Raw genomic sequence first — 21494 nt, 5'->3', positions numbered from 1 at the left:
CTTATCCAAAGCCCTAGACCTAATTACTTTAAACAAAGACTTATTTGGTTACAAACCCTAGAATACTCATTGAAAGGGCTGGTGCTGAATCTAAAAATACCTTGACCTCCTGATGTGAAAAGCTAACTCATTGGAAAAGACCCTGATGTTGGGAAAGATTGAAGGCAAGAGGAGGGGCAGCAGAGGATGAGATGGTTGGGCGGCATCACTAACTGAAAGGACATGAGTTTGAGCAAGCTCCAGGAGATGGTGAAGGACGAGGAAGCCTGGCACGCAGTGGTTCACAGGGTCACAAAGAGTTGGAGACGACTTAGCGACTGAACAACAAACAACTTCAGATAACAGAATAAATTCAGGAACAAGAGCTCCAGGAAATTAATTAGAACCCAGATCACTGTTGAGGAGCATCATCTGGCCGCAGGGATGAAGAACAAATGGAGTTTGGGCTCAGGGGGTCCAGTGAGTGTCCACATTGGTCCAAGGATGCCCTAGAATGCTTCCAAGTGATGGCCCTTGGAACCGTCCGTCTCGGTAGAAACTCCAGAGGTGTCATAGAACAGGACCACCCTCAACAGCTGAACCGAGGGGAGTGTGTTGCTGTCAGCCCTGCATTATATCAGCTGTAGGACAGCAGATTACAATGTTTGGAGCCATATATGTCTTACCTGGGTGAATAATTTTGTAGAATCAAGAAAAACATACAATTGGTGCTGCTGCATTTTTGTTTTTTTATCACATGAGGAATCACACTCATAATAGCAGAAGCAATGTTCAATCTAGAAAAAGCAGCTAAGGAAAACTAGTATTAAAAATAATCTATAATACCATCATCCAAAAATAACACTAGAAACATTTTGATATATTCATGTTCAAATTTTTTGTAATATGTCATATATATTTTTCACTTTTTTTGAAATACAAAATTATCTTTTTGAAATGTTTTTTGAACTTTCAGTGTTCATGTTTCTATTTCTATTGAGGTATAATTGATTTATAATGTCATGTTAGTTTCAGGTGACCTAGTTATATATATATATGTGTGTGTGTGTGTATAGGTGTATAATATATTCATTTCAGATTCTTTTCCCTTATAATTTACTACAAAATATTAAATATAGTTCCCCATACTATACAATAGATCCTTGTTGGTTATTTTATATATAGTAAAGAATCCACCTGCAATGTGGGAGACCTGGGCTCCATCCCTGGGTTGGGAAGATCCCTGGAGAAGAGCATGGCAGCCCACTCCAGTATTCTTGCCTGGATAATCCCATGGACAGAGAAGCCTGGCAGGCTACAGTCTATGGTCGCAAAGAATCAGACACGACTGACCCACTAAGTACAGTACAATGTGTATATGTTAATCACAAACTCCTGATATATATTTTTAAATGCAAGTATATAATATATATGTTTGTGATGTCCAAAAGGTAACATTTTAGGTGCCAATAAACACAGTTCTTCAAAACTGTTAAATGGAGCACAGTCACATATCTATTATCACCATCCATCACTCAACCATCCTTCCGTTACTGGACTTGATAAACAGTGCTTCACTAAAGATCCTACAGCTAAATCCTTGCCAACAGCTTTGATTACTTACTTGATTACTACTTAGATCTCAAAAAGTAGGCTTATTACTTGAAAATATGTGGGTTATTTTCAAATATCTTTTGATATTGATTTCTAACATAATTCCACAGTGATAAGAGAACAGACTCTGTATGATTTCAATACCTTTAGACTATGAAATTTTTGCACCTTGTTTTATGTCCCTGGATATGTTCCAGTGTCTCCTGGTTTAATCTATGGAAACCTGAATAGAATTTGTATCCTGCTGCTGTGTGAAAATTGTATAAACCTTATTTATGTTGAATTAGTTGAGTGCTTTTCAGGTCTACTATATCCTTCTACTTTTCTGTCTATTCATTCTATTAATTTTTGAGAGTTTGATATTGAAATTTCAACTAAAAATCTTAATTTATCTACTTAAAAAATAATTGTAATATATAGTGGAACTATATGTAACTTTGTTCTGTATTTTCCAAGTCTCCTGTAAATGTGTTATTATACTCTCATAATTTTAAAAAAATAAAAAAGAACGGACAAAAGTCGGCTCATTAAATCAAAGAATAAACACCTCTTGTGAACTTCGACTGACACCTTTTGGAAAGTCAGTTTGCTGTTGGCTATTTACAGTCTCTTTGCTTCCATCAGCCCTGGTAACAACAAAAGAAAGTAAACCCTTTTCTTCGCAGCGGAGGGCATCAGCTTGATGCTATGGTTAGTAATTTATCTCCGGCGACGTTTTCACTGTTAGATAGCAGTTTTTGTGTCAACAAAGGGACCAGGCAAAAGCTGCACCTCTGACCACAGAAATAAGAGGTAGCGACACTTCCATCCCTTTCCAAGATAAAACTACGCACATGGCAGCTCTGAGAAGAATACATTTCCATTTATTACATATATTTTTTTAAAATTGTGGCACATTTTACAAAAGCGGACGTGCAACCATTCAAATAAGAATTGATTCCTTTGTCTAAGTCCTTTTAACAGCACTTCAAGGGTGAAGATTCCGGCTACGCCAGCAGAGGGCGCTGCGCAAGTGCAACCAGAGGCGGAGATGCGGCGGCGGTGCCACCTACCATAGAACCCCCGGGGGGCGCGGAGGTGCGGCAACCAGCCTCTCCCGCTGCCGAGGAAGGACCGGACTCGTCATCCGTCCTGGGCGTTGGGGAGTGTGGGGAAGGAGCTTGCAAAGCAGTCTGTTTCCTGAGGCCACATGTCTAGATTACTAGGGTGGGAGTGATGCTCGGAGAAAGTGAAAGTCGCTCAGTCGTGTCCGACTCGTGCCGACCTCATGGACTATACAGTCCATGGAATTCTCCAGGCCAGAATACTGGAGTGGGTTGCCATTCCCTTCTCCAGGGGATCTTCCCAACCCAGGGATCGAACCCAGGTCTCCCGCATTGCAGGTGGATTCTTTACCAACTGAGTTACCAGGGAAGCCCTGGTGTTTGGAGGGATGGTGTCAAATTAGGAGCATCGTGGAGGGCTCCGTTTTCCTTAGCTGGGCCACTATTTTGGATCGTGGCACGTGGGAAGCCGTCACTGGGGACTGGGAGACCAGCGGGGGTCAATGCTGCTTCAGCTGGTTCGCAGGGGTGTGGCCAAAGTGGATATGTTCCATTAAAGGTACCGATTTGAGATTGAGACGCTGTTCAGGAGCCCCTGGGGTAGAAGCACATCCTTGGACAAGTCCGTGAAGTGAGGGAGGGAAGCCCAGGACCCCGGGAGTGGTTTCCTAGGAGTGAGGACCAAGTCCGAGGAGAGGTCAGCTGGGACCTCTCAAGTCTCTAAATGTGATGAGTTAAATGTCTAAAACGGACTTATGTGAAAACACCGAGTCTAGGACACAGCACGCTAAACTCATGAGCACTCCCAAGGGAGGAGGGGACAGAAAACTGAGCCTAACTGGGAAAATTGGGAAAACCACAAACAGGATGCATAGATTCAGGGGCCACTTGCAGCAAGGTGCTTGTTACAGGTGGGAATCTCCTGGGAGCAGACGGGGAGACAGAGTTAAGGTGAAGGATGTTTGCTAGGGAGTGTCCTCCAGACTGTGGCTGTGAAAGGAAGGGAAAGACCAGTCCGTTTTCTTCAGGTGAACTAACAAGGATGGCCCAGCAGATTGCTTTTTATTGACTGAAAAGACCAACCTGGAGCTCTTCAGGTTCCCACCCGGAGCCCTTATTGGATTTGGGCCGCCCGGTGGTTGCAGGATCGTGGGTGAGGGGCTCTCAACAACTGAGGCAATCTTTGAAGACAGCAGCGGGTGCCCAGGAAAAACCCTCCTGGCCGCTGGGGCCTGGCACGGAAGTGGGCAGAGTGAATTGGGTAGCATATCTCTGTGTCCATTGAAATATATTTCCTACATGAGCCCTGAAGTTCTCACTCCCCCGTCTCCCCTAATATCTGCTGGATCGCATGATAGCATGGGGGTGCAGGCTGAGAGGAGGTGAAGAGCCCCACCCAAGAGTCCTGATCCTGCTCCAAGTTATACTCATTTTTATCACATATTATGGTATAATCACATCAGTGCAAACACAAATACGGGCTCCGTGATGGCGCTGAGTTATCCATTCTCTAGAGAAAACACTACAAAATTAATATCAGTGGAGTCCAGTATGCAACAAAAACCATGTATGAAATCTATGTGCCAGGAGGTTAATTCAAATACCGTCTGCGAGTTTCCTGGATCGTGGGACGTTTATTTTCTAAATGCACGTTCACTCTCCTGCCTCCTTGCGTGTTCGTAATTCCGTGATGTCTTTTTCAGCTCTCGTCAACGAGGACCCGAGGCGGGAGGGGCGAGGAAACCGGCCCCCGGGCAGGGTCCACGGCCAGGTTCAGGTGAAGGGCTGCCTCCCGCCCACCAACAGGCATCGCGTCCCAGGGCAGGTCACCTGGACATCTCCGGTTCACGACAGGGGAAATCTTACTCGTCTGGCTCTACTGATGAACAGGCACCGGGCTAGCCCAAGTAACAGGGCGCCATGAAACTCCCAGCGCGCAGCTGCAGACCGCTTCCCATACCCCCACCCCTCCTCCTCCCCTAACCGCTGCCTGGGCCCGCCACGGGCAGGGCGGGATCGGAAACGCGGGCACGGATTGGCCGGGAGGGAGAGACGCCACCTGTTTGAAAGACCCAATCAGCGATCGGTCTTTCAAGAGACAGCCAATGGGAGACTTGAGGGGCGTGTCGGAAGGGCGGGCGTAAGCTATTTGAATCGCTACGCGGGCCGATGTTCCCTGTTCGGCTTCCTGCTGGAGTGGGTCTCAGGTTTCTGCGCCATGGAGGGCGAGGTCCTGGCGGAGGACGAGCTGCTGCGGAAGCTCAGGGACAGCCGCTGCCGCTTCCAGAGGCGCATGCAGCAGTTGATAGAGAAGGTGCGGCCCCTCCCGCTAGCGGGATGGAGGGGGAAGGAGGAGGCAGGGACCGTGGGGCAGAGGGACGGGTCGGAGTGGGGGAGCAGGGGGGTTGGGGTGGGGGGTGCTTCGGGGCTCCGTAGACTTACAGCCTCGCGCTGGCGCCTTCTCAGCCCGGGTCAGGGATTCCTCTCCGCCCTCGATCTGATGGGATGCCCCTTCTTCCTCTCCCGCAGTACAACCAGCCCTTCGAGGACGGCCCAGTGGTTCAGATGTCCACGCTGACCTACAAGACGCCCCACGGTACGAATCAGCACCACCACCCCACCACCCCCCACTTTCTGAATTATTTATGGTTAAGAGTGTAACTGGAATAGTGTCTTAATAGAGTTTGAAATGCTGTCCCTGCTGTTTTGGAAAATAAACCTGTTCACCTAATAGGCATTAATACATCACTAGTTCCCTTGAACCTATCAATCACTTGAATTATCTATTTCCAACAGTTACCTATGAAGACAGAATTCCGATGACACATAGATGCATCCTGGTTAAAAATGCGCTTGTCTGGGTTTGGCATCCCTGCTGGTCATTTAATAGCCATCTCAGCTTGGGCTCATTGCTTTAGCCAGATTGTGAGTTGGTTTCTTCATCTGTAAAGTGGAAAGATAATGACAGTAACAGCTGCTTGGCTAGATATTGTGATAGTTACAGCAGCTGGAGCCTGGCACTAGTGAACACTCTATTGACTGTTATTTGACCTGTTTGATTTGAGGTTCTGAGTACTTTGGAATTTGACCTGCATCTAAGGAGAAGCCATCCTGTTTGATGGTTGATGTTGCAAACAGACTTAAATCATTTATTCTCTTGGGTAAATAGCTGGAAAAAGTTTGCACTGGGTGAGGTCAGTGTCTATCATTCAGCCTTGTGCATCCGTGCTAAGTTGCTTCAGTCGTGTCCGACTCTTTGCAACCCTGTGGACTGTAGCCCGCCAGGCTTCTCTGTCCATGGGATTCTCCAGGCAAGAATACTGGAGTGGGTTGCCATGTCCTCCTCCAGGGGATGCTTCCTGACCCAGGGATTGAACCCATGTCTCCTGTGTCTCCTGCATTGCAGGCAGATTCATTACTGCTGAGCCACCCAGGAAGCCCTTCAGCCTTATTACTGACTCAATTTTACCTACTAATGAAAGTGAATCTTAGAGCCTGTTCTGGGCAGACAGACACAAATCAGTTCCTGATGAAATGGAATCCTAGCTCTGCTTTCTTAGCTGGACCAGACACACCCTAGGTGAGAAGTCTTTATAGTCAGAAGCTAATGTATTCCAACGGTAAGTTTTGTTCATCTGGCCTGTGTCTAACCTGAAGGCTGGACACAGGAGTATGTAGAAATCATCCCTAAGTGTGCTATCAACAGGCTTTTTAGTGTGTTCCCTTGACCTGTTTATGGAGGGATGGGCAGTGTCTGGAATATTTTGCTCACTCCACGTATCTTGAACATCACTAATTTCACCAGTGAAAACTCATTTCGAACTCCAGTTAGATAAAAACAAGAATGGTAGCCATAGCAGGAAGCACTTTAGCATGTGGAAGACCTGGAGGGCTTGTACAAACAGATTCACTGACAGTGATGCTAAATGTGAATTCGGTGGTTCTGTGTTCCTACAGACTCCTAGCTGATGGGAGCACAGCTCCCCTGACCTGTAGCTTTCCCTGGGAGGTATTCAGGGAGTGGTCTTCCTGATTACGTGCTAGCTGACCACCCTTGCAGGGCGAATCCCTGTAATTTAAAGCAAGTTCCAGTCTACACTGTAGGGTAAGCTTCTAACAGTCACAAGTTTTTGATTCTCAACAACCCTGCAAGGTAGGCACTATTAAGATTGTTGTTTCATGGAAGAGATTACAGCAGAGAGAAGTCAAGGAACTTGCCCGTGTCACTCAGCTAAAGTAGCAAAGATTTGATTAGAGTCCAAGCATCTCTATTCAGGGATCACTCTGTTCTGGAAAGGCCAAAAAGCGTAGTAGAGAGTCACTCCCCCTGGGTTCCCAGCCTGGCCACACCACGAGGACAAATAGCCTGGGCTGGTTATTTCACTTTTTCCTCGCCTCTGTCTCCATCTATACAGTGAACTTGATGAGTGTCTATCCAGAGGAATTAGAAGTAGCGTACAAGGCATGTGTCTGTGAGTTGTGAACGCTGAATGGGGTGTACTTGGAGAAGGTTTAGACTAGAGCCTGGAACAGTTAAGCCCCAAGTGAATTTTTGCAGCTGTTATCAACAACCATCTCAAACCTCGCAACTCAGTGATCCATTCTTTATTAATTTGAATTTACCTAGGAGCCAGTGGAGATTTGGGGAGTATCTTGCCCAGATTCTGCTGGCTAGTAAGTGCAGGGCTCCAAAATTCAGCATTTACTCCTGTGCCTATGACTTGTTCTATAATGTGTAGATTGCCCCAAGAAAGCACTTATTCTGTCCATGGAGTAGAAAGTTAGCCCTTAAAAAGTGCTTTTAGTATCTCTTGCTCTCTGTAGTATATAGATTGCTCTCAATATATGTGTTTTGAGGACAGTGCTTGGCATACGTATGTTCCTTGTTTCTGCTTCATTTCTGGCTTAATCCTGGGTTCAACGAGCTGCTCCCTACAGGCAGGAGAGATTTTCGTTCATGATAAATTTGTCAGGTGTGGATTTTTGAAATCTCACAGAGATGAGATTTTCATCTTTGAGACTTTCAACCTCACAAAGATGAGAAACAAGAGAATGTCAGTAATGTGACTTAGTTATATCTTGATCTTATTAGATCTTTCCTTTGCCTGTCCCTTAGGTTTCCTTTGAGTACAAATTAAGCTGAAGCTCAGTGTTCATGATGACTTAAGTGGTAATTACTATTTGTTTTTTTTTTTAAGGATTGCGAATTTGGGGTGGAAGACTAGTGAAGAGTAGCAGCACAGGACGCATGCAGGTAATTAACGTCGTTTTATTGCCAGCATGCCTTGCTGGATAGGAAGGTTGATGTGAATAAAGGTGGAGATGAGCTGGAACTGCACCCAGGGGCCACTGGGGGGCGTTGTTCCATGGTTTTCTCACCTTGTGTTCTTAGTCGCTCAGCCGTGTCCAACTCTCAACCCTGTGGACTGGAGCCCTCCAGGCTCCTCCATTCATGGGGATTCTCCAGGCAAGAATACTGGAGTGGGTAACCTATTCCTTCTCCAAGGGAACTTGCCAACCCCTTCCCTGGTGGCTCAGAGGTTAAAGCGTCTGCCTGCAATGCAGGAGACCTGGGTTCGATCCCTGGGTTGGGAAGATCCCCTGGAGAAGGAAACGGCAACCCACTCCAGTATTCTTGCCTGGAGAATCCCATGGACGGAGGAGCCTGGTGGGCTACAGTCCACAGGGTCGCAAAGAGTCGGACACGACTGAGCGACTTCACTCACTCCTACATTGCAGACGGATTCTTTGCCAGCTGAGACTCGGGATGGAACCAGGGTCTCCTGCATTGCAGGCAGATTCTTTTAGGGTCTGAGCCACCACGGAAGCCCCTTTCTCACGTTACCTGCCCTGATTTCTTGTGTGTAAGGATTTAATGAGGCGCATGTCTTCTGCAACTGTGACGCCTCCAGACACGGGACAGCTCCGGAAACTCCATCAGGTCCCACCTCTCCCGAGGCTAAGGCAGTGACATTCCCGAGGCAGAGTTCACAGACATCTAGGAGGTGATGCCCCAGGCCTGCTCTTAAAGGGACAGGCCTTGCTGTGTTCTCATTCTGGTTCTTGCAAAGCTAGGTGGGCCTAAAAGATTTTAGACAATCCAGCATCTTGAATTCTCAAATTTCCCTAACAAGAGCCCATCCATGGCATTAGTTATGGGTACTAGCAAGGCTTGGAGAGGGGAATGGCAATCCACTCCAGTATTCTTGCCTGGAGAATCTCATGGACAGAGAAGCCTGGTGGGCTACAGTCCATGGGGTCGCAAAGAGTCCGACACGACTGAGTGACTAATGCAACGCAATACAACTAGAAAGGCTGGTGGGCAGATCAGGCTCTCAGGGGGGCGGGCGAGGAGTGTACCACCTCCTTGGGGCTGGCCTGCTGACCATGCCACAGCCTGAGTCCTGGTCAAGACAGCTGACTGCCCTGTAGCCGGATTCAGCTGGAAGGCGACTCCTCACGCCGGGGTCCCACCACACACTGAAGCTTTTAAACGAATTGTAGGCCTTTACAACATGGAGATCCGGTCACTGTTAAGATAAAAAGTCACAGAAAGTCCCCCAGGGGCCTCTGGAGTTTCCAACTTCTACCTGAGGATCTGGGGACTGTGCTGTCCTGTGTGGTTTTGGCCCCGAGCTTACCGCCATGCCAGGGCCAAGCTAGACCTGGTCATTCTCACTTTCCTGCTCCCATAACTCACCGTCCAAGTGGTTTCTGAGACAGCAGCCCTGGGCACCACTAGAGGAAGAAAGCTCTGTTCCTTCTCCAAGGGGAAGCTCAACTATCTGCTAGGAGTCTTGAGGCCTTTGATGCTGGAATGTTCTAGAAGAGAAACCCCTGGAAAACTGCCTTTTCTCTCATACACTAAACGGGGGTATCAGAGGTGTTTTACTTGACAGTGGCTTTGAAATACGTTGCGTCTGAACCAAGCTTATCTTGTCAAGGTCTCTCCGGTGAAGACGGACGGCAGGACAGAAGGGCCCGTGCCAGTCCCAGCTGGAGATCTCGAGCTGTCCCCACCCAACACACCAGCCGACAGTGAGTGGTCCTGGTGCTGGAAAGCCGGGTCGGGGTGGGGGGACTCATGGCGGGACGTGTGCCTCTGTCTGCCTCCACACTCCAAGTCCAAGGCTCCTCGCTAGGACTTTCCCCAAGTGTATTTGAAAAACTAAAACCTTTGAAAAGTCCCTTGGTGGTTCCTTCTCAACTCATCCAGGGAGCCATCTCACTCACAGTTACAGCGTGGTGCTGGACACAGAAAGACCTCAGAGATGTTTGCTCATGGGTGTCATTGGCTTACCGGTATTAATCCAGATTTCAACTCCATAAAGCCTTAGGTCCCCGAATTCCCTGGGCTCCTTAAAATAATTAGAAGTGGTTCTTGAGCTGAACTGTCCAGTGAGGTAACCACTAGCCACCCATGACTATTCGAATTCATTTAAAGTGAAGTCAAATTTAAAATGCAGTTCCCAGCCTCACTAGCCATATTCCAAGTGTTCAGCCACCATGTGCTGCTCATGGCTGACATCCTGGACAGCAGAGGGGCAACTTTTCCATCATTGCAGAAACTTCTATTAGATGGTGCTGGCCTCCAGGCACTCAGCTTTCAGGATGAGAGGCAATCGAAAGAGCAGCGGTCTTACAAAAAGCTGCTTTCCTGGTGTCCCTGACTCAGGGCATATTCCTGTTCTGATGGCTTTTCTGCATGGCGATAGATGACCACATCCCTGTTACAAGGGACTGCTTGAAGCAACAGGAGTTTTCACTGCAGTATATACTCAAGTAATGCCAAAACTATCCTTGGGAGAAAATATACATGCTTTCTTAAGACATTCTGGTGGAAATTTCCTCTTTTGCTTTTAGATTCAAAAAGCAGTGATGCTGATACAACTTTCTTCCAGGAAGAAGTGATTGCTGGGAACTTAATGGTGAGCCCTGCCTTTTGTAACTAAGGGATGGAGTTGGGGCTTGGGGACAGGTGAACATTCTCATAACGGGCATGTTCCTCCAGGCCCCTTCTGAGGCTCACTCTTTGCTAATGCCACCCCTCAAGTCTCAGCACCCCCTGTTCAGTTCCCCTAAGGCAGCATGTTGCCCCTTCTCAGTTTAGCACTTACGGCCTGGGTTCGAGCCTGTCTCACTGCACCTTCGTCAGTGTTGGGTGCTGCTCCCTCTGCACACAGAACAACCCCAGCTGTGGTTCCCAGTGCGCCCTTGACCTTGAAGGACCTCGCCGTGTGGAGAGTTGGGTTCTAGGTCTGTCACACCCCGTAGAGACGGTGTCACAGGGGAGGTGCTCTGGGGAGTGTTTCCAGGTCAGCCCTCGAGATGGACGAGAATGAACGGGACAGAATCTACCCAAGTCTCTGACCTGCCACCTGGGTCAGATGCTAGAAGAGCTGACGTGTGGTTTTCCTCTAAACTCATTCCTTTAGTACAGAGGTTTCCCATGCACCCAGGTGTGACCTGTCATGTCTAACTAGAATCGGGGGGTGGCCCTCGGCGAGGGGGAGAGGGGTGCTTTTGGAGGTATTCTGTGGGAGTGGTAGTGAAGGGAAGTAGGTAGTCGAGGTGTCAGCCTTTCCCTGGGGCTGCAGCCCCGGGCCCTGACTCCGCCCCAGACGGTGCACAGCAGGTGAGGGACAGGAGGGGCCACTGTCCCTGTCCCCAGAGCTGGACAGTGAGCTGCTTTTTGTTTTTTTTCTTTTCTGATTTTATATTTTGGATGCAGCACATGGGATCTTAGTTCCCTGACCAGGGGTCGAACCCATGCCCCCTGCAGTGGAAACACAAAGTCTTAACCTCTGGACTGCCGGGGAAGCCCCTGAACTTCTTGTCTGATAGACACACCAGCTGGGATCGGTCCTTCTAGTGTGTCCTAAACTCACCTAAGATTATTGATTCTTTTTTTTTTTTTTCCTGATGCTAGTCATATTGTCAAAAACTTCTCCAAACTGGTATGTTTTGTCTATTTCCTTTTGAATTGGTCCCACTGGGTAAATTCCCTAGACTCAGATTCCAGGTCAGGTAGATTTTCAGAGGGGCTGGAACACTCTGTCCTGCTAACAGCAGGAAGTGCAGAAGTGACTTCGAGGAACTCCGTGTAAACCCATATACATTGATGACCGTGCCAGTGTGTTCCCGAATCCCAGAGCTCAGCCATGCCCACCAGCGCTCACAGATACTGACTTATGTCTCGGTGTCAGCCTGCAGTGCCCTGGAGCCCTTCGAAAAATGAGCTGAGAAGGAAGTACTTGACGCAAGTGGATATCCTCCTGCAGGATGAAGGGTGTTTGGAGGTAATCTATGTACCTGAGTATGCCCTCAGAGCAAACCATAGGCTCGAGACCCAGTGAGGTGTGATCATGTCTGGTTCACTCCAGATCCTGTAAAGACCATCTCAGTTTCCAAACTCTTTCGCTCACAGCCTCCCCGATGCCTGTCCCCTCAGGCAGCGGAATCGGCTACCCACCGTGTTCTGGGCAGCTCACAGGGTCCATTAGGGCCCCAGCCCTTGGGCAGAGGGCTTTGAAGCTGCATAGTTCATCCCGGTTCAGTCATGCTGGTTGGGGGCAGTTCCTGTGAGCTTGGCGCTGGGGGGTGGGGGCAGCCAGAGCTGACACTTAGCAACGCCTTCGTTAAAGTCATTTGCTTTGGCTTCCCTGGTGGCTCAGATGGTAAAGCGTCTGCCTGCAACGCAGGAGACCTGGGTTTGATCCCTGGGCCGGGAAGATCCCCTGGAGAAGGAAATGGCAACCCACTCCAGTACTCTTGCCTAGAAAATCCCATGGACAGAGAAGCCTGGTAGGCTACAGTCTGTGGGGTCACAAAGAGTCAGACGTGACTGAGCGACTTTTCTCTTTTCTTTTTGTTAAAGTCATTTGCTTTGGTTTCAGTGTGCTGGTTACAGAGAGAGAAAGGACACCCGTGTGACCCTGGCCCCGTCACTGGCCTCACCCACCGGACCTGCCCAGGGTAAGTGTGACACAGAAGCAGCCCATTCACTTTCAGTAGCTCCACGGCGCCTTAGCTGGGCACCGTCCCTCACCCCACCCGTGTTCACTGGGCATGTTTCATCACCATGAACTGTTAGAGACACGTGCGTGTCAGTGGTGCATTATTACTCTCTAAGAAGGGAAGTCCCCTTTGTTGGCATTCTTCTGTAAAACAGGCTGAACTCTGTCCCTTCTGTACCCCTTTTACCCCTTACTTTATCCTCCCCAACATGCTTTTCCTTCTTCTAACTTTTCCAGAATCAGTAAGAACTCAAGGACTTTTTTTTTTTTTAATTCACATAGTGGAATCTGTTGTCCATTTTCAACCCACGTGCAGCCTGAAGGAGCCCCTTGCACCCTGGCTTTGGATCCTCTGACCTGTCCCCGGGGGGTTCTGAGCCCTTCATCCCCTGCCCTGACTCCAGAGTGGCCTCCCTCCTACCTGAAAATGGTACTCATGGTTGGTCGCAAAGCACCAAGTAGCCTCAGAGTCATAGCACCTGGTACCGACTCGGCTCGACCATGAACCGAAGAAGGTTCCGGATCTCCAAGCAGCATTTTTATCCTCAGACCTGGTCCCACAGGGGGAGCATGTTCAGTTATTTGGATTCTATTTTCTCTTCTGATTGTTGTCAGTATGACATAGAGATAGGATCATTTTTCCTTCCTATATTCATCTTTAGAGTTATCCTCATCTTTGTTGGTTTGATTTCACTTTTTTAATATATAAAACATTTTACTTGATGAAAAAGTCAAAGCTGTGCGAAGAGCTGTATTCAGGAGCCCTGTGTCCTCCTCCTGCTTCCACACTGACTCAGCTGTAAAGAATCTGCCTGCTGATATAGGAGACGTGGGTTTGGTTCGATCCCTGGGTCGAGAAGATGCCCTGGAGAAGGAAATGGCTACCCATGCCAGTATTCTTGCCTGGGAAATCCCATGGACAGAGGAGGCTTGTGGGTTACAGTCCATGGGGCCACAAAGAGTCAGGCACAACTGAGCGACCAAGCAGCAACAAATCCCTTCCCCACACACTCCTGTTGGCAGGCAGGGTCATTATTATCTGGTTTCTAATTAGTCTTTGACAAGGGAACCATTTCTAAACCGTCATACAGGGAAGAAAGACTCCTTTTAGGAAGGTCAGTGGACAGTGAATTGTTTTGATAACTAGGAAAAAAAATCTCTGAGAAGAGCCTATTCCCAAATATTTGTGAAATTTTGTTGCTTTTGTTTTTTTGTATTGCTTTAAAAACAAAAAAATCACAATGTTATACTCTTAAAACTAACATAATGTTATATGTGAATTATATCTCAGTTAAAGCTAATAACTTTTTTAAAGAACCCATGCTGGTCATGATCCAGCCTTCATTTCCCTGATCTCTGCACATGAAAGTGTCCGTTGCTCAGTCGTGGCCGACTCTTTAGGACCCCATGGACTGTAGCCCGCCAGGCTCCTCTGTCCATGAAATTCTCCAGGCAAGAATACCGGAATGGGTTGCCATGCCCTCCTCCACGGGATCTTCCTGACCCAGGCTCGAACACTGGGTCTCCGGCATTGCAGGCAGATTCTTTATCACGGGAGCCACCAGGGAAACCGATCTCTGCATGTGGACGGCTGTAAATGGTCACGTGGCTTTGCCTTGTGTGTATGTTTCTCCAGGATACTGTGGGGACGCCTCTGAAGACAGCCCTGCTGGTCCACTCCAGCCGCCTCTATCACCCAGGGAGGGTGACGCCTCTCACTCCTGCTCAGCAGGCCTGGCCGTGGTGCCGAGGGGCAACGGCATCCCCTTACAAGGGACTGGTGGCAGCAGCTTCTCAAGCAGCCCCTGCTCTGAGGCGGAGGACGTGTGCAACGCGACGCTCAGCGACCTGTACGCGGGCATGCTGCACTCCATGAGCCGGCTGCTGGGCGCCAGGCCCTCCTGCATCATCTCCACCAAAACGCTCATCGGCCAGAACTGGAACTCCAGGTGGAGGCACAGGTGTAAGGGCAGAATGAACAGAACGAGCTGCCGAGGAGGCGGGCGCTCTCGGCGGAGCCCCCAGGAGAGACGTCCACCTTGCTCCAAGCCCCTGGAGGATGCGGTGGCCTTAAGAGATCGCGGGAACTTGCCCGATGTTTCTGCCTCTAAGATGGGTTCAAAATCAGGAAGGGCTCTTCTCAAAGTAAACAAACCCCAGATCCATACATCCGCTTCACCTTGGAAGGAGCTTCAGGGAATGCCCCAGAAGCATTTGTCATTGACTTACTTAGACTCCAAAGCAGTGTCTCATCTTGATCAGGAAAACAGATTCGTGACCTTAAAGTGGTTGATTTCTCCTGTAAAAATAGCTTCCAGACCCAGAATCCTACAGGGCCAGGCGGGGAGTCGCTTTAAGGAAATCGAGATCAAATTTGACAAGCTTCATCAGGAGTATTGCTTGAGTCCTGGGAAGCGGCCCAGCCTGACTTACCCGCCCGGCTCCTCAGTCGTGGATGTGTACCGAGGTGGTCCCGTGAGCCCTGGTAGCCCCAAGGGCTTAGAAGCGTATGGGCTGAGCAGCCCTCTCCGCAGATCAAAAGCCAAGAGGCTGAGTGAGGCCTTTGAAGGCCTGAGCAGAAGATCCACCAGAGAGGGTAGCTGCCTGCCGAAGAGTGGTCCCTTCCCCTCACTTTCAGAGACTGACCCCACACACAGTCCAGGCCACCCAGAGCAGACCGTTGACCTTGTTTGTCCAGGAATTGATCTGGGAAAGTTTCAGAAATCGGTACCACTCAACAAAGCCATTTCACTACCCAGGGTACAACCTCTAGGCTTTGCCAGGGATCGCTACGATGATATTAAAGAAAAATTTGACAAGCTTCATCAGCAGTATTGCCAAGAGTCACCTGAGCAGACACAGGCGCCTTCAAATAAAGCACGTGCGGCAGTTCAGTATCAAAAAGAAGGCTTCTCAGGAAAATTCAACCCAGACTCTGGCTGTCGGGGTCCCCCAAGCTTGTCATTCTCACCCCAGCAGAGCATGAGAAGCCCGCTGGCTTCCAACACAGTTGGGGCCCCTCCACCTATAGACGCTGCTCTTGCTGCCGGGTTGGGCTATCAGGTCCCCACAAAGCGACGCCGATTATCAGACCCTCAGGTGTGCAGAGAGGGGGCCGGACCCTGGGGTTTCTCACCTGTGGGCAGAGCCATGCCAAGGCCCGCGGAGGAAGTCGACTCTTAAAGCCCACATGGGAAGAGAAGAAGGTGCGTTTCTGTTTGCTGAATGTGGGTGTCTGACGATTCTTAGGTGTTAATTTTTCAAACGTTCTCCCAAATTCTTTTCCTCCTTCCAACATCCGCATTTTTACACATTTCCCACTGGAATGCACTTTGGGGGTGTTTCTAAAAAGCATCACTTAAGACCCTATCCATCCTCGGCAAACTGCCATTTCCAGCTTCTTTATCTGACACTCAGAAAATTGCTGTTGGACGTGAAACTGATCTGGGAGTTGCGACTCTCTGGTCACTTCTCACTCCTGCCTGGGAACAGAGTAGGAGTCAGCCCAGAGACAGCCCACAGCCTCCTGCCCTCCAAATCAAAGCCCACCCGAGCCCCCACCTCAGCCATGGTTCAGCTTGTGCGGGTCCCTTAAGCTGAAGTTTTACTGCGTGTGCACCATGTTCTCCAGAGACAAGCTGAGGAGGGGGTGGACAGGCTGCTGTCAGCTCCTAAACTTCCTCAGGTGGGCGCCAGCTTTCCCAGCGAGCATTTCAGCGCACCACACGTTGGGCTCCTGACAATGCATCTGACTCCATGTCACTCCACAGGCTGATCGGATCTGACTGGGTTGGTTTGACAGCTCCTTCCAGAACCACGATACAAACATGCTTAACCGTTTTCTGTGTTGTTTTCTTCTTTCAGTTCAGTTCAATTGCTCAGTCGTGTCCAACTCTTTGTGACCCCATGGACTACAGCATGCCAGGCTTCCCTGTCCATCACCAACTCCTGGAGCTTGCTCAAACTCATGTCCATTGAGTCGGTGATGCCATCCAACCATCTCATCCTCTGTCATCCCCTTCTCCTCCCGCCTTCAATCTTTCCCAGCATCAGGGTCTTTTCAAATGAGTCAGTTCTTCACATCAGGTGGCCAAAGTATTGGAGCTTCAGCATCAGTCTTTCCAATGAATATTTAGGACTGATTTCCTTTAGGATGGACTGGTTGGATCTCCTTGCAGTCCAAGGGACTCTCTACTTAATATTCTGTGCTTAAGATTATATATTTATTGAGGAAAATGACCAAATTTTCATGAGCTGTGAACCCAACCTCCATGTACCAGGCTGTGTTGACCCCTTTTTACACCCTCCTTCTTTAAGCCCCACGTGAACCCTTTGATTAGATAGGTTCTGTTCAATGGGCGGTGCTAGTTCTTCTTTTTATAAATAAGGAAATGTGGTCTTGTGTGCGTGTGTGTTCCAGCTGTCCCGGGTCTTATTTGCAGCGTGGGAGTTCTTAGCTGTGGCACACGGGGTCTTAGCGCCCCCACCAGGGACTGAACTGGGTCCCCAGCATTGGGAGTGTGGAGTCTTAGCCATTGGGCCACCAAAGAAATCCCCAAGGAAATGTGGTCTTCACTCCTGAATCCATACAGGCATGCATGGCTGGGCCAGGATTTGAAAGCCCATGGTCTTCACCACCAGTTTGCACTGCCTGCTTGAGGAACTACTGTTATTATTTTTCCTTTATATTCCTTAGGGTATTTATAATGACTCAAATATGCATGTATATTCAATGGAGTAAATATATCTTCCCCTGAAAAAGGGAATGGCTACCCACTCCAGGATTCTTGTCTGGACAATCCCATGGGCAGAGGAGCCTGGTGGGTTCCAAGGTTTCACCAAGTTGGACACGACTGAATGACTAACACAAGTAAATAACAGTTAAGCTTTGGGGGGCTGGCATTGGGAATTCTAGTGAAATTGTACTCAATTTTGTTTTTCCCCCTAGAGGAAAGAATGGCACATCTTTCAGAATGGAAGAGACAAATAATTTCATGTCAGAAAAACTCAAAGCTGAAAATCTATTGCCAAGTTATTTCGGAGTATTCCCTCTTTGCACTAACTGATTTTTGTGTATTTCTTAATTCTCAAGAACATGCTAGAACTTGCTTCACTTATCTGCCCTTCAAAGCAAATTTCAATGAAATTGGTTCCATTGACATAACTCTGGATTTTTGGAAATTATTTGAATAAAGTTGCTCAATTAAAATTTTTAACTTTATCCTTTATAGGCCTATTTTTCTCATATTTTTTTGTTAAATTTAGACATGACCAGAAATCCTCCTTTACATTTCCTATTTCCTTAAAGAAGTTGTTTCCTCTGAAACCTAGGTTTAAGCCCTAGAAAGAAAGTACAGCTGCTTAGTCTTTTAAATCCAGACCAGCAGGACTTGGCATCTCCATATTTGTTATTGTTACTCAGTCTCTAAGTCATGCCCAGCTCTTTGCAACCCAATAGACTGCAGCAGGCCAGCCTCCCCTGTCCTCCACTGTCTCCCAGTGAAAGTCGCTCAGTGGTGTCCAGCTCTTTGAGACCCCATGGACTATACAGTCCATGGAATTCTCCAGGCCAGAATACTGTCTCCCAGAGTTTGCTCCCTTGAGTCGGTGATGCTATCTAACCATCTCATCCTCTGCCACCCTCTTCTCTTGCCCTCAATCTTTCTCCAGCATCAAGGTCTTTTCCAGTGAGTCGGCTCTTTGCATCAGGTGGCCAAGTTAACAGAGCTTCGGCTTCAGCATCAGACCTTCCAATATTAGGAGGAGCAAATTCAATCATGGTTCAACTCACCCATAAAAGTAATTCCAAACAGCTTAATATTTTTAGATGAAAACATAAATAGTCCTGTGATGGTCGCAAAACATCTGCAGTCACTTAACACTTGTGACATCTCGTGATTTTTATTGGAGCTGTTTATAATAGAGTATCACGGTGACCTTTGGTTTTGTTTTTTTTTTAACTTGTATACCCATTAGTTTTGTTTACTTTTTGATTACACATAGCATTTATTAAAAATTTTAATAAATGCAAATGTCCCTTTTAAAAATATTTATGTATTTATTTGACTGCACCTGTTTGTAGTTGCAGCATGCGAGATCTTCAGTCTTCATTGTGGTATGTAGGATCTAGTCCCCTGATCCCAGCCCCCTGCATCAGGAACACAGTCTTAGCTGCTGGACCACCAGGGATGTCCCAACATTTAAAATTTTTAATTCTTGTTTTGATCTTTTTCAGTTGCAAAGACAGTTTCTCGTCTAGGTCATCATAAGATACAGACGGTTAAAATTTACTGCAGATGGTGATTGCAGCCATGAAACTAAAAGACGCTTACTCCTTGGAAGGAAAGTTATGACCAACCTAGATAGCATATTAAAAAGCAGAGACATTACTTTGCCAAAAGGTCCGTCTACTTAAGGCTATGGTTTTTCCAGTGGTCACGTATGGATGTGAGAGTTGGACTGTGAAGAAGGCTGAGCGCCGAAGAATTGATGCTTTTGAACTGTGGTGTTGGAGAAGACTCTTGAGAGTCCCTTGGACTGCAAGGAGATCCAACCAGTCCATCCTAAAGGAGATCAGTCCTGGGTGTTCCTTGGAAGGACTGATGCTGAAGCTGAAACTCCAATACTTTGGCCACCTGATGCGAAGAGTTGACTCATTGGAAAAGACCCTGATGCTGGGAGGGATTGGGGGCAAGAGGAGAAGGGGACGACAGAGAATGAGATGGCTGGATGGCATCACTGACTCGATGGACATGAGTTTGAGTAAACTCCGGGAGTCAGTGATGGACAGGGAGGCCTGGCGTGCTGTTAGTCATGGGGTCACAAAGAGTCGGACATGACTGAGTGAATTGAACTGAACTGAACTAGCTACTAAAGCAATAACAAATGCATCACAGGTCAACAGAGCAAGACCCAAAGCCACCTAGGTCCAAGACTTTTTAATTAAGATTCCCACTTAGCGTCTGTCCACACTGCCTCAGCCTCTGCATGCTGCCTCTCACACCAGGGAGCCCATGACCCGCAGCAGTCCATCTCTACTTCACTGAATCCAGGTGGTCAGAAAACAAGTGTCCAACATGTAGTGCCAACACTCATCCCCACAAAATTCACTCATTGTTCCTCAGTCTGCCTTCTGCAGACATGTTAACCAGTATGGGACAGACCCCCGAAGGCACTCGTCACATGCCCCTTCTTTCACAGCCCACATTTGCTCTATCTTCCACTCTCCTCTGGGCTTTTTCTTTCAAAGATTATTCAAGTGACATGATTGCAGTTCCATCCCAAAGACCCTGACTGTGCGCCTGCAGTGTGCAGGCAAGAGAACTGGTGTGGGTTGCCATTGCCTTCTCCAAAAGGGCCACATCCTCTGGTATTTCTGACTGGAGAATCCCATGGACAGAGGAGCCTGGTAGACTACAGTCCATGGGACTGCACAGTCATACACGACTGCACGGCTAAACAGCGGCAGCATAGAGGCCCAGAGCGTGATAGCCTGATGGAGGAGGTGCTTGGGCATGGGCTCTGGACTGGTTTAACAAGCTTGCTGGTGGGGGAGCTGTTTGCTGTCTCCAGGAACTGACTAACCCCCAGCAGTCTTTCAGGGTCCACAAGACTCCAAGAAATCAAAGCATCGGGAAAGTTAGAAAGTTACAAAAACCGTGATTAATACCCAGGCCACGATAACTGATCAGTGGCAATAAACAAGGGATAAACAAGTAGGCACACTGTCAGATTTAATCTGTGTCGACATTTTCAGTTATTCATTAATTAGTGATGGAACCAGCAAGATGTTACATGTGTGCTCATTTACTTCAGTCTTGTCCAATACTTGGCAACCCCATGGACTGGAGCCTATGAGGCTCCTCTGGCCACGGAATTCTCCAGGCAAGAGTACCAGAGTGGGTTGCCATGTCCTCTTCTAGGGGATCTTCCTGACCCAGGGATTAAACTCGCGTCTCCTGTGTCTCATGCATTGGCTGCTGGATTCTTTACCACTAGCACCACCTGGGGAAGCTACAAAGATGTTAAAATCTGTTAAAATGAGAGTTTTACTTCTAGAGATTTATATTTTTTACCAGTCAAAATTCCTTTGCCTTGTCACAGACAGGAATCATTTTCATGATCAGTTTCCTACAACTAAGCTTCTATCTCCGTGGAGACATAGACTAGACCATCACAGTCAATCAAAGACACACACACCCATAGTCCGGATCATCCTTCAGAGGCCGTCGGACATCACCAAGCCTGCCTCTGGGAGGCCACTCAGTGCTTGTTTTATGACACTTTCAAAGTCTTGGACAATTTTTCTCTTGTGACCATAAATATTCTCCAAGACTAATTTTGACCACAGAAAAGACTGGGCGTATAAGTTGCCTGGCTGTTTACATATCTGCAGCCACAGTGTTAGCTGCACATTGAGGCTTCCTTGAGTTTGCTTTGAAAACCAAGAGCATGAATTTTCAACAGGGTGAGACTCCACAACAGGTAAAATTGGTTCTTGCACAGTGGGGTGGGGATGTGTGTGTGTCAAGGAAATTTTAGTTTTTGATGTACAAAGCACAGAAATGGACAATCAGATATATAATATCTTTGTGGTATTACATTTTCATGGTGGGGAGTGATTAGGAAAAACATGCTTACAGAGGTTCCCTAGGGGACAATTAAAAAAAAAAAAAGAGGTTGAGAAAGCTAGGACCATCAATAGTGAGCAGCGAAGGCCACACGGTTCTCTTCTGTCCTGGGGTTTTCAGGAGGAGTCTCTCACTGGAGTTACAAGCCTCTGAAAAGTGAAAGTGAAAGTTGCTCGGTTGTTCCCTCCAACTCTTTGCGATCCAATGAACTG

The 21494-nt window shown here is 47.9% G+C and overlaps 1 protein-coding gene and 1 long non-coding RNA gene across 3 annotated transcripts; one reads left to right on the top strand and one right to left on the bottom strand.

Annotated features, from left to right (window-relative positions):
- Positions 1-2436: 2436 nt before the first annotated feature.
- On the bottom strand, positions 2437-5070 carry LOC139033826 (uncharacterized). Its single transcript, XR_011486312.1, has 2 exons — positions 3720-5070; positions 2437-3626 (listed from the first exon to the last, which is right to left on the bottom strand). It is a non-coding gene; the product is annotated as an uncharacterized lncRNA (long non-coding RNA).
- On the top strand, positions 4791-17048 carry HJURP (Holliday junction recognition protein). 2 transcript variants are annotated; one of them, XM_070463573.1, is made up of 9 exons: positions 4791-4950; positions 5166-5232; positions 7835-7890; positions 9581-9674; positions 10500-10564; positions 11843-11935; positions 12533-12611; positions 14289-15858; positions 16517-17048. In XM_070463573.1, exons 1-8 carry the CDS (start codon positions 4855-4857, stop codon positions 15833-15835), a joined length of 2097 nt encoding a protein of 698 aa, XP_070319674.1. In that variant the 5' UTR covers positions 4791-4854; the 3' UTR covers positions 15836-15858; positions 16517-17048. The 2 variants fall into 2 exon arrangements, with proteins under 2 accessions (XP_070319674.1, XP_070319673.1); XM_070463572.1 differs by having other exon boundaries at positions 14289-17048.
- Positions 17049-21494: the final 4446 nt, after the last annotated feature.

Source organism: Odocoileus virginianus, unplaced genomic scaffold, assembly GCF_023699985.2.
Source record: "Odocoileus virginianus isolate 20LAN1187 ecotype Illinois unplaced genomic scaffold, Ovbor_1.2 Unplaced_Contig_4, whole genome shotgun sequence".
In the NCBI taxonomy this organism is placed as follows: domain Eukaryota; kingdom Metazoa; phylum Chordata; class Mammalia; order Artiodactyla; family Cervidae; genus Odocoileus; species Odocoileus virginianus.
Note: the sequence above shows the minus strand (reverse complement) of the source record. Positions and strands in the feature narration are given on the sequence as shown.

Coding starts and splice junctions, on each gene's coding strand:
- HJURP (XM_070463573.1), top strand. CDS start 4,855: ATGGAGGGCGAGGTCCTGGCGGAGGACGAGCTGCTGCGGAAGCTCAGG. Junction 11,936..12,532: donor AGGATGAAGGGTGTTTGGAG/GTAATCTATGTA, acceptor CTTTGGTTTCAG/TGTGCTGGTTACAGAGAGAG. Junction 12,612..14,288: donor ACCCACCGGACCTGCCCAGG/GTAAGTGTGACA, acceptor ATGTTTCTCCAG/GATACTGTGGGGACGCCTCT.